Consider the following 12,973-nt stretch of genomic DNA (forward strand, 5'->3'; position numbering starts at 1 on the left):
TGGCAGGAAGAGGTGGGGCTTCTGGGCAGGGGTAGGCATGGGCGGGGCTGCCAGCTGGGCAGAAGACAGGTGTTCTGCAGGGAGCCACAGAGTGGGTCCCGCACTCGGGACCAGCCAGCTGGACCCCATACCCACCACTGTAGGGGGAATGAGCGGGCAAGAGGGTGAGCTGAGCCCATCGCAGGAGAGGACGCTAGCCCAGGTGAGGTGGGGGAGAGAGCCCTACACCGGCCTCAATTTCTCCTTCTGCCCCAGGAGAGGTAGCCCCCAAGGCCCCTGAGGTCCCTCTGAGCTCTGCACTCCTGGGTCTCTTCTCAACTCTGAGGGTCTTGGTGGCCAGACTCCACACTGGCGCTGTCCAATAGAAACATAACACAAACCACAAATGCAAGCCACATATGTCATTTCAAATTTTCTAGTAGCCACATGAGAACAGGGAAAAGAAACAAGTAAAATCAATTTTGATAATATATTTTATTTATTTATTTTTTGGCCATGCAGCACGGCTTGCGGGATCTTAGTTCCCCAACCAGGGATTGAATCCTGGCCACAGCAGTGAAAGCGCCGAGTACCAACCAATGGACCACCAGGGAATCCCCAATAATATATTTTATTTAACCTGACAGAGCCAAATTGGTATCACTGCAACATGTAATCAATATAAAAATGATCGCTGAGATTTTTTTGCACTGTCTTTATTTTTTTTTTTTAATAAATTTATTTATTTATTTATTTATGGCTGTGTTGGGTCTTCGTTGCTGCGCGTGGGCTTTCTCTAGTTGCGGCTAGCGGGGGCTACTCTTTGTTGTGGTGCACGGGCTTCTCATTGTGGTGGTTTCTCTTATTGTGGAGCATGGGCTCTAGGCGCGCGGGCTTCAGTAGTTGTAGCATGCGGACTCAATAGTTGTGGCTCGCGGGCTCTAGAGCACAGGCTCAGTAGTTGTGGCACACGGGCTTAGTTGCTCTGCGGCATGTGGGATCTTCCCGGACCAGGGCTCGAACCTGTCTCCCCTGCATTGGCAGGTGGATTCTTAACGACTGCGCCACCAGGGAAGTCCCAGGGTCTGATCTCTTAACAACTTTTTTGGAGCATTAGGAAAAGGGCCCTGGGCACAGCTGGGTCCCCAAGGCCTTGGCAGTGGCCTTGGGCGTGACAGGGACCCGATGTGCTGTTTCTCTGGACACTTTCTCTTCCTATCTTCCTCCTGGGTGGTGGCTTCTCTCTCCGCTTACCACCATCACCAAGTCCTGCCCAGGGGCACACCCACTGCCATCAGCCCAGGGACTCAGGGGGCCTGTACCCAAGTCTTCCTGGGGCTCTGGGTACCTCAGCTCTTACCCTGCCACACTGTGGTTCCCCATGTCAGGAAAGAGACACTCTGAGCAAGAGGAGGCAAAGCCGGGTGGGAGGGTGGAGTGGGGCCTCTTTCTTCAGACACCTGGAACAGGCCCCCAGGATTCTACAACAATAGTCTGTCCCCTTGTTGCAGCTCGGAGCTTTGACCTGGAGAAATCCGATGACATGCTGTGGAAGGTGAGGGCAACACCACCCCGGCCGGCCCTGTTTCCTACCCCAAGTCTTCTGAGATCTTCCTTTCTTCCTGTCTTCCCTCCTTCCTCGCTCCCTCCCTCTCTCCCTCTCTTCCTTCCTTCCTTCCTTTCTTTTTCTTTCTTTCTTTCATTCAATGACTGTTTATTGAGCCCCAAAGGTGAGTCTAGCCGGTGCTGGCACTGGGGAGAGTGCAGTGGTAGAAAGAGAGAGAAGAGAAACCAGATAAATAAGTAGACAAGACGATTCCTGAGAGTGGAAAGTGTAACAAAGACAGTGGGATGGAAGGAAGTGAGGGAGGTCAGGGAGGCCTTCCTTGCTGAAGGGCAACATTTTGGCTGTGGCACGAATGCCCGAAAGGAGGCAGGCAGGTGACGATCGGAGGCTGAGGGCACAGCCGTGCAAAGGCCCCGAGGTGTGGGCAAGCTGGAGTAATCCAGGAGCACAGGAGGTTGTGTTGTAGAGAGAAAGGGGAGAGATGCGGCTGCGTGGGTGGCGCAGGCCCATGGTGGGGGCGGGGGGGGGGACTGCAGGCTACCGTAGGAGTCTAGGTTTTTGACTAAGGAGGACTGGAAGCTGGGGGGTGAAGTCTGACTCCCAGAACTCCCTGGGAGACCATGTGGGGAATGGAGGGTGGTAAGCAGGTGGAAGGATGCAGGGAGAAGCAGCTGCACCTGTAGGCCTCACCTGTTCCTTTCTGAGATTTTTCCCTCCTCATCCATGTCAGACCCACGTCTCCTCCATTCCCCTCCTGTCCACATCCCCAGTTCTGTGCCCATGGAGCCCCAGATGTCCTGGCAGGCCCTCAGTGGTTGCAGGCAGAGGGGCCTGGCCTAGTGTCCCTGGGTCCCTGCAGAGGCTTTTGGCTCAGGAGGGGTCTTCGGCTCCTCCCGTGTCTCTGTAGCATGTGAAGTTCAGGAAGCAACAGGATCTGCACAACATCCTTGCGTGGCAGCCCCCAGAGGTGAGACCCCCGGCGCCCCCAGCCGCCTCGGAACCCAGGTCTCCCTCAAACCCACACCCCCTCCCCAGCCTTCTCTCTCGTGCATACAGGTTGTCAGGCTGTACAACGCCAACGGCATCTGTGGCCACGACAGCGAGGGCAGCCCCGTGTGGTACCACATCATCAGAGGCCTGGACCTCAGGGGCCTCCTCCTCTCCGTCTCCAGACAAGAGCTGCTCAGGGCCGAGTTCCAGAGCTGTGAGCTGCTCCTGCAGGAGTGTGAGCAGCAGAGCCAGGAGGTAAGGGTCCCACGGGGCTCTCCCAGCCCCCCAGGCAGCCGCAGCCTGGCACCCTCCAAGGCAGCCCCCGGCACTGGGCACCCAGAACCCACCTCCCTGGTCTCCTCAGCTCCTCCCAGCACCTCTGAGCGTACACAGGGTTCAGAGGCCAGTAACCCGCTAAGTGGTCCACACTGGGACTCACTGCCCCCAAAGCCCAGCTCCACCCACCAGGCCACGCTGCCCTCTGTGGCCTCATTTGATGGAGGAAGACAGGTATTTCAGCCCCACTGGACAGAGGAGGAAACTGAGGCATGGCGACCTGCCTCCCCATGGACAGATGTGGGAAGGGTGCCCCTTGGGACGGCCCCATCCCCCTGTACCTGGTTTCTTGGCATGAAACCTCCACGCCAGGCGGAGCCGGGATAAGCCAGGCCAGTGCCCTGGGCTCAGGCCCAGCCCCACCTCTGGTGGGGTGTGGGGGCCACTGACCCTCATGGGGGTCTCACTTCCCATCATTCCCTTGCACCTGGGGAAGAAAGTGGAGAAAATCATAGCTGTTTTTGATTTCGAGGGGCTGAGCCAGAGGCATCTGTGGAAGCCAGGAGTGGAGTTTGCCCAGGAGGTGAGGGAACCCCACCAAGGGGAGCAGGGTCTCCACCCTCCTGGGCCTCTGCCCCTCGCTTGCTGATGTGGAGTGTGTATGGGGGGGTCCTCGCTCTGCCCACAGGTTTGCAGCTCCTTACTTGCTGTTTGCAGGGATATTTTCAAACCCACAATCTCTTGGGGCTGTGCTAAGTCATACTCATCACCCCAATGTCACCATTTCATGTCCAGCAGGTCACAACAACAGGTGACCTGCTGGACACGGTCCCCAGGCCTGCCAGGGTCCCTGTGGATGCCCTTCCCTCTCATACTCCCTCCCCGCTCCTCCCTACCGCCCCACCCCCTGCCCTTGGCTTGAGCCCCTCCCCGCATCCTATTTGCTGCTTCCTCTGGGAGGCGGCTGGAAGCAAGTGTGCTCTGAGAGTCCTAAGGAGGGAAGGGAGGCCCTGACAAAACCTGGGCACCCAGGGCAGCCAGCCTGCCTTTTCTTTTCTTTCTGCTCAACCCAGGATAGCAGAGAACCTAAACTTTAAAAAATTTTAACAATCATCAAAACATACTAAATTGAGGAAGCCAGACACAAAAGGCCACATATAGTGTGATTCCATTGATATGAAATATCCAGAATAGGTAAATCCATAGAGACAGAAAGCAGACTGGGGGTTACCCAGGGCTGCAGGGAGAGGGAAGTTGTGGGGGTGGTGACTGCTAACGGGTATGGGCTTCCTTTTGGGGTGGTGAGAACATTCTGAAACTAGACAGCAGTGACGGCTGCATCACTCTGTGAATAGACGGAAGACTACTGAATCATACACTTTGAAAGGGCAAAATTTATGGTGTGTAAATTCTATCCCAATTAAGAAAAAAAAGGCATGTCTTGCAACTTTGAATCTTTCTTACGCTAAAAGTGTTTTGTTTCTGAAGCTGAACTATTGTCTAAACCACATGGAGGGGAACCTTCCAGAGTCCTGAGGGGGATTTTCTTACTCTGCAGTAGGTGGGGTCATCCCCTTGAAATCTGTCAAGAATTTGCACTAGTGGCTTCAGGAGGGTCTGTGACTGGGACCCAACAAACTGGAAAGCAGCGGCTTCTCTTGTCTGGGTGGGTTCTGGGTGTCTGGGGGGCCTTGGGGGCCTTAAGGGGGCAGCATTTAGGCACCTGTAGCTTGTGCACTGACCTGAGTTTGGGCTCACAGTTTCTCACAGCACTCGAGGCAAATTACCCTGAGATGTTGAAGAATAGAATTGTTGTGAGAGGTGAGTGAACCAGCCCGGGATATGCATGAGTGGGGGGCAGGGGATGTGGAGGCAACAAGGCAGGGAACTGAGACCCCAGGAGACCCTGAAACAGTGCCTTTCTCAGCTTCCAAGCTGTTCCCAGTGGCCTTCAACCTGATCAAGCCGTACATAACTGAGGAGATGCGCAGGAAGGTGGTGATTCCTGGAGGTGAGTGAGCAGCTCTGGCCTCCTCTGCAGCCCGAGCCTGAGCTGGGGGCTGCCCCTCTGCAGACCTGACAGCTCCTGCATCCGAGGGCACCAGGCTCAGGGACCCACTCCTCCAGACCCACTGCTCTGGAGGACCCACTCCGTTATGGCATCAACTGTTGAGGCCAATGTGTCCACCTGCCAGAGGGCAGAGGGGCCAGGAGGGGTCCGTCCCCGGGGGCACCAGGAGGATGTGGGAAATAGGGGGAGGGAGCCATATGGCACAGGACAGCCCTGGGCTTGGCCCAACTGCCCTCAGTTGAGCCTCCCTGATCCCACATGGAACCCCACTTTTGCCCCCACAGACAACTGGAAGCAAGAGCTGCCCAAGTTCATCAGCCCTGACCAGCTGCCTGTGGAGTTTGGGGGGACCATGGCTGACCCCAATGGCAACCCCAAGTGCCTGACCAAGGTGCAGGTGCCCAGAGGATGGGGAGGGAGGGGAGACGGCCATGGTCTAGTGCCCGCTCACCCACCCTCGCCACAGATCAACTACGGGGGCAAGGTGCCCAGGAGCTACTACCTGCGCAACCAGGTGAGGGTGCAGTACGAGCACCAGGTGACCGTGGGCCGAGGCTCCTCCCTGCAGGTGGAGAACGAGATCCTGTTCCCGGGCTGTGTGCTTAGGTAGGGATGGCGGCCACTCCACACCTGGGCATGGTTGGGAGGGGCCCGGAGCCCAGGCAGGTGGTTGTCAGTGGGGCCCTGTCCCCTGCAGGTGGCAGTTCTCATCGGACGAGGCGGACATCGGCTTCGGGGTTTTCCTGAAGACCAAGACGGGGGAGCGGTAGCGGGCCGGGGAGATGATGGAGGTTCTGCCCAGCCAGCGCCACAACACCCACCTGGTGCCCGAGGGTGGGAGCCTCACCTGCCTCCAGGCCGGCGTCTGTAAGATCTATTGGGTTCACTGGAGTCATTTTCCTCCTCATGGCGGAGAAATGATCTGACATCTCTTGCCAGTCTGGCCTCTCTGTTTGCTCCTATTTCCAGATCTCAGGGAGGGTGTGGGAGTCTGTGCTAGCTCCTAGATCCCACGGGCACCAGGGACATTGGTTTCAGGTGTTGGATCTTATGAGTGGCCCCCAGGTGTGGATACAAGGGCAGAGACACATGGTGGAGAGCAGGGTTCACAGCTGTGGACTCAGCTCCTGGGAAGCCCCCTCACTGCACTCAACAGGCTAAGTAAGAGACAACTGGAAATCAGCCGTGGGCTCAGCATCAGGGCTCCCAGTCTGTGCACATGTGTGGACCACCCCACTTTGGGAATCCTGAGGAGATGACTCTTCCAGGTTTTTGTTCCCCCATTCCCAGGCTGGCGGTCCAGTGGTTAGGACACCATGCTCTCACAGCCAAGGGCCCGGGTTCGATCCCTGGTCGGGGAACTATGATCCTACATGACCCCGCATGCTGCGTGGCAAGGCCAAAAAAGAATTTTTTTAATTTAAAAAATAATAAATTAAAAAAAAAGGAAGTAGCCAGAAAGGAGCTGTTTAACCGAAGCTTGTTTCTTTGTTCATCCATTCATTCATCAACGGTTATTGAGTGTCTGCCCAGCACCAGGTACTGCAGGCCCTGGGGACCTCGGGGAGACTGGGCTGACCCGACTCTGCTAATAGGAAGCTCGCCTATATTGAGGGAGGCAGAAGTGACTCCAATGATTATCAAGTGGGCGTGTCGTCACCATGTGTGCTTGGAGGGGCAGGAGCCAAATTCTAGGGGAGCTCCCAGCAAAGAAGCCTGATGGGGAATCAGATGTACTTTGCCCAAGGAAGGGACCCTTGAAGGGAGAACTGAGAGATGTGGGAGGGTGACCAGGTGCGGACGAGCCTTCCAGACTGAGGAATGGGGTGAGGGTGGCTGTGGGGTATTTGAGGCTGGAGGGGTGCCAGAAGGGCTCTTGGGCGACGCTCTCTGATGTTTACGATTTCTTTGTGAACTACTGTGTGTACACATTTGATAATTATTAATAAAACCATTTTATAAGGCAGGTTACAAAACAGCCATGTTGTTTGTCAGGAAAGAATGGCAGAATCTTGGCAGGAGACCACAGATCAAAACTCTTACTCAGAATGAGGTTGTTGGAAATACCCAGGCCTCACCTGTCCAGAGGAATGGAGGTGGGGCCTCCTGGTCCCAGCACATCTTCTGGCTGGAAAGCCCCACAATCTTCTGGTGGCGGGAGAGGGGGGGGATGCAGGTGAGGGACCTATAGGGGTTTTTTCAATGCAGTCGGAAAGGCTATCCTGCCCCCCAACTTTTCACCCCAGTCCAGCTCACCTTCCAAGAGTCCAGGTTAGAGGGGACACCACTGTGGGACAGTCACAGCTTCACCAGAGTTCCATGGCACAGCATTCTACAGTTTGCACAGCCCCTTTACATGCAACCCTGAAGGAGATGGGAATTATAGCCCCATTTTACAGGTCCAGTAACCAAGGCTCACCGAGGGGGAGAGCCTTTGCCAAAGGCTCCGTGTGCAATGGCAGAGGTGGAGCCAGGTAAACCCGGGTGAGCTCCCAGCGATGCCCCTGCCCTGCCTCTTGCGGGAGGAGAGGGTTAGTGTGGGCAGGTGGGCCCCCGCCAGGGAAGGCCAGCCTGGGGCACAGGGCACACAGTGGGACAGAGCAAGGAGCTGGGTTCCTGGGGTGGGGGTTAGGGGCCCAGAGTCTGGACAAAGCTGCTTGGACATTTGTGCCTCTCAGTGGGACGTGAAGGGACCAACTCCACTCCACACCTACTGTGCACCAGGCCTGAGCTGAAGCATCATCCCCAGTTTACAGAAGAGGAGAGTGAGGATCAGGGCAGGAAGTGACTTGTCAGGTCACACAACATAAAGAGGAGGAGGTAAGATGTGAACCCAAGTCCATCTGTGCAGACAGCACGGGAGCTTGACTGGAGACTTTAGAGAGGAGACGGCTGCAACGGGCCTGGGTTGCAGGGCACTCAGGTGACCATGGTGACCTCACCTTCAGCCATCAGAGGGCGGTGTTGGGCCAGCAGTGCCTCTGTCCCCGAGAAAGCAGGAACACGGCCCCTCAGCATTCAGCTCATGAATGCAGCGCGGGTGGAGGCCCAAGAAGCCAAGCTCACCAGGCCCAGGCTGAGTGGGGCCGTCTGGAGTAGCAGAAAGAGGTGGTCTGACCAGGGTTCAGATCCTGGCTCTGCCGCTTGCTGGCTTGCTTTCTAAATACTTCTGGACTTCGTCCTCCCCACAGCCACTGCCCTAGTTGGGGCCTCTGTCGTCTTTTGCTTGGATTATTAGAAAGGAGCCCATGAGTTTCCCTATGCCCATTGTTACCCTCTTCCATCCAAATTCCACAGAGCAGCCAGAAAAATCTTTGTGAAATGAAAATCTGATCACATCCTTCCCTGCATAAGCCCTTCACTGTCTCCCCATTTTCCCCTGAGAGGGACCATTGTCAGTGGTGGCTGACAAGGCCCTCTGGGACCTGACCACGATTCACCTTAACCCCCGTCCACCCAACAACCCGAACTCACCAGTTCATCAAGCTCCTTCCTGCCTCCCTGCTTTGCTCATGCTGTATCCTCAGCCTGGACTCCCTCCCCAATCTTGCTCTGTGCCCCCTCAAGGTTCCTGGAGTCCTCTTCTGGGAGGCCTTCCCTAGGCTCCTTCCCCACCCAGCCCCCAGCAGAATTCAGGTGCCTTCTCTGCACTCTCGGAGCAGCTGGACCAGTGCACATCATGCAGAGGAGTCATCATCTGCCTCGTGTCTGACTCCTATTCACCCCTGCCCACCAGGCCAGACTGCGCTCCCCAGACACTCAATAAAGCCTTGCAAAAAATGTGATATCATTTACTGAGTGCCTGTGTCGGCCTGCTGCCCCATCTACACTCTCTTGTTTAATCTTGTGTCAGCTTTGAGAAATAAATATAGTCATCCCTGGAAAGTAAGGGAAGTATGGCTCAGAGACACAGTCATTTGCTCAGTGGTGGTGCCAGGATTGGAATTCAGGATGTCTGGCTCCAGAGCCCTGAGTCCCCCTCACCTGTCCACCTTCTGGGTCATACCAGAAGCACAGCCAGAGGGCAGAGGCTGGCAGCGTGACTCAGCACTCTGGAGAGACCCAAGGAGAGGGTTGGGTGGGGCAGCCACAGAACAGACAAGGAACCAGAAAGGATGGGCTCGCCTAGCTGTGCCCTTGTCCTGGAGTTGAAGGCAGGCTGGGTGAGCAGCCCAATAATAACCGTAAAAGCCAACACTACTGATTGCTTACCATGTGCCAGGTGGTGGGTGATGTACCTTATTGGCCTCTTCTAACCATCCCAGTAACCTTATAAGAAGGGAATGTTATTAGCCCCAATTTACAGATGAGAAATCTGAGACTCAAGCTCACATAGTACATTTGAGGGGAAGCCAAGATTCAAACCCAGCTACCCAAGCCGGTGTTTCAGAACCATACATTTTTTAACTATTTGAGAATTATTTTCTCAATGTTGGGAGAGGAATTACAGCTGCTTGGCAGTTTGTTTGCAGTCACCCCCAGACTCAGCCTCCCCCACAGTAGTCTTGGGCACTCCACGTTGCCCAAGAATGGCAATGAAATCAGAGACCAGTTTGGCATGAAGAACTTGGAACACTCCATGCCCTTAGGGTACACCGTGGTATTGTGAGAAGGGGTGTGCTAGCTCCAGCCCTGGACAGTGTATAAGCTTCTCCACTTTGCAGCCTCCTTAATAATCCTCCCCCATGCTCCTATCACCATAGCAACCCATTCCTATGGTAAGCAACAGGGGCATCTTGGCAGAAAACATAAGGGGAAAGCTTCATAACAATGGATTTGGCAATGATTTCTTGAAAATGACACCAAACACAAGAAACAATAACAAAAGAAACAATAGATGAATTGGACTTCATCAAAATTTAAAACTTTTGTGATTTAAAGGACCTATCAACAGAGTGAAAAGGCAACCCACAAAATGAGAGAAAATATTTGTAAATCATATATCTGATGAGATTAAAATCCAGAATATATAAAGGACTCCTACAAGTCAATAATAACAACAACAACAGCAACAAAAACTCATTTAAAAATGAGTAAAGGGGACTTCCCTGGCAGTCCAGTGGTTAAGACTCCACGTTTCCACTGCAGGGGGCACAGGTTCCATCCCTGGTCGGGGAACTCAGATCCTGTGTGCTGCACTGTGTGGCCAAAAAAAAAAGGGCTTCCCTGGTGGCACAGCGGTTAAGAATCCACCTGCCAATGCAGGGGACATGGGTTCAAGCCCTGGTCTGGGAAGATCCCACATGCTGCAGAGCAACTAAGCCCGTGCGCCACAACTACTGAGCCTGCACTCTTAGAGCCCACGCCACAACTACTGAAGCCCGTGTGCCTAGAGCCCGTGCTCTGCAACAAGAGAAGCCACTGCAGTGAGAAGCCCGTGCACCGCAAGGAAGAGCAGCCCCCGCTCACCGCAACTAGAGAAAGCCCACGGGCAGCAATGAAGACCCAATGCAGCCAAAAATAAATTAAAAAAAAAAAACAAAAACAATAAAAATGGGTAAAGGACTTAAATAGACGTTTCTCCAAAGAAGATATACAAATGGGCAACAGCACATGAAAAGATGCTGAACATTACTAGTTATTAGGGAAATCAAATCAAACCCACAATGAGACACCACCTCACACCCCTGAGGATGGCTATTATCAAACAACAGAAAATAGTAAGTATTGGTGAGGACGTGAAGAAACTGGAACCCTTGTGCATGGCTACTGGGAATGTAAAATTGTGCATCCACTATGTAAAACAATATGATAGTTCCACAAAAAAATTGAACATAGAATTACCTTATGATCCAGAAATTCTACTTTTGGGTATATATCCAAAAGAACTGAAAGGAGGGACTTGAACAGATATTTGTATACCAATGTTCATAACAGTTTTATTCATAATAGTTAAAAGATGGAAACAACCGAAGTATCCATTAACAAATGAATGGATACGGACTTCCCTGGTGGTCCAGTGGTTAAGACTCCATGTTCCCAAGGCAGGGGGCATGGGTTCGATCCCTGGTCGGGGAACTAGGATCTCACATGTCACATGACGAGGCCAAAAAAAAAAAAAAGAATAGATAAACAAAATGTGGGCTATTCATACAATGGGATATTATTTAGCCTTAAAAAGGAAGGAAATTCTGACATGTGCTACAGCATGAATGAACCTGCATGACTTTAAACTAATCAAAATAAGCCACATGCAAATGGACAAATGTTGCATGATTGTACTTACAAGAAGTACCTAGAGTAGTCAAATTCATAGAGACAGAAAGTAGGATGGTGCTTGCCAGTGTTACTGGCCCTTTCTAGTCGGGCCCCAACAGGGGTCCCTCTACCTGGTGTCGTTTGAGCCAAAAGATTGAGACCGAGTTTGGTTCAGAAGCAAAGGAAAGCTTCATTCTTTGATCAAAGAACGGAGAGGTGCGAGCTTGCTCTAGAGTACTCTCCATTAGGCCCTCCCCAATAGGCCCTCAGCGGGGCTGCTTTATAGGGCTCTCGTCAGTGGGAAGGGGGCGGAGTTTTCACGGTTCTGGCGCAGGCGTGTTGCTCACGGCTCCAGATAGCCGTGCTGGGCGTAGCATCTCTGCACACAGCCCCCTGCCGCCATCTTGAATTGAGTGTTGCGTGCAGCACTTCTGCACGTGGCCCACCGAGCGGAGGTGTCCGTGCAGCCATTTTGCACCAGGAACTCTGGGCTGAAGTGCCGGGTGCACGGCCTCTGCAGGTGGCCCCCTGTGAGCGAGTGAAACTAGACTAAGCACAGAGGAAAAGAGGAAAAAAGGTTAGACTTTATTTTATTACCCAGATTCTATTTTTATTTCCCGAGAATTGTTCATGGGCTTTGCCGGTGACACCAGGGGCTTGGGGGGAGGGAGAAATGGGAAGTTACTGTTTAACGGGTACAGAGTTTCCGTTTGGCAAGATGAAAAGTCTGGAGATGGTTGCACAACAATGTGAATCTACTTAATGGCACTGAACTGTACTTTTTTTTTTTTTTTAATTTTTATTTATTTATTTATTTATTTTTGGCTGTGTTGGGTCTTCGTTTCTGTGCCAGGGCTTGCTCTAGTTGCGGCAAGTGGGCGCCACTCTTCATCGCGGTGCGCGGGCCTCTCACTATCGCTGCCTCTCTTGTTGCGGAGCACAGGCTCCAGACGTGCAGGCTCAGTAGTTGTGTCTCACGGGCCCAGCTGCTCCGCGGCATGTGGGATCTTCCCAGACCAGGGCTCGAACCCATGTCCCCTGCATTGGCAGGCAGATTCTCAACCACTGCGCCACCAGGGAAGCCCTGAACTGTACTTTTAAAAATGTCAAATTTTATGTTAGGAATATTTTACCACAATTAAAAAAAAAGTTAAAAAAAAAAAAAAAAAGTTAAAAAAACCAAAGACCTAAATGTAGGAGCTAAAACGTAAAACTCTAAAAAGAAAACATGGAGGTAAATCTGAAACAGGAAGGAAGGGAGCAGGGCACAACCTTTAAAAGAATGACTTAGCCATTGTGGATACGACATAAACTGGTTAGAACCGACTAGGCCCAAGATGGCAGAAGATTCGACTTCCAGTTGACCCTGAGCCTCATTATGTGTTCATTGTAATACATTAGCATATGCTAAACAACATGCTCACAGGTGCCATGACAGTTCCAAGGCCAAAAAGTGGATGGTGGCCCAATTCCTGGAAATCTCCACCCCTTCTCCAAAATCATTGGAATAATCCTCCCACTCATTAGCCTATGAAATTTCCCAGGCCATAAAAACTAACCACTGCATATTTCGGGGCCACTTTCAATCCTTTCTGTCTTTGGAATGTGTATCTCCCAGGGCCGCTCACCTTCTGAGATGGTCCACACTCTGTGTGGAGTGTGTCTCTTTTTTTCCTAATTAATTAATTAATTTATTTATTTATTTTGTCTGCGTTGGGTCTTCGTTGCTGCACGCGGGCTTTCTCTAGTTGCGGCAAGCGGGGGTTACTCTTTGTTGTGATGCGCAGGCTTCTCATTGCAGTGGCTTCTCTTGTTGCAGAGCACGGGCTCTAGGCTCATGGGCTTCAGTAGTTGTGGCACACGGGCTCAGTAGTTGTGGCTCACAGGCTCTA

At 52.8% G+C, this 12,973-nt stretch overlaps 1 protein-coding gene across 1 annotated transcript; it reads left to right on the forward strand.

Moving 5' to 3' along the window:
• The first annotated feature begins 148 nt into the window (after positions 1–148).
• Positions 149–5,890, forward strand: LOC118880055 (putative SEC14-like protein 6). The gene is given in 11 exon segments (XM_036823420.1): positions 149–260; positions 1,491–1,534; positions 2,454–2,513; positions 2,603–2,791; positions 3,300–3,395; positions 4,573–4,633; positions 4,740–4,823; positions 5,168–5,274; positions 5,350–5,489; positions 5,581–5,750; positions 5,853–5,890. Coding segments are annotated over 11 exon segments (1,101 nt in total).
• Positions 5,891–12,973: the final 7,083 nt, after the last annotated feature.

Source organism: Balaenoptera musculus, chromosome 14 (assembly GCF_009873245.2).
Source record: "Balaenoptera musculus isolate JJ_BM4_2016_0621 chromosome 14, mBalMus1.pri.v3, whole genome shotgun sequence".
NCBI lineage: Eukaryota > Metazoa > Chordata > Mammalia > Artiodactyla > Balaenopteridae > Balaenoptera > Balaenoptera musculus.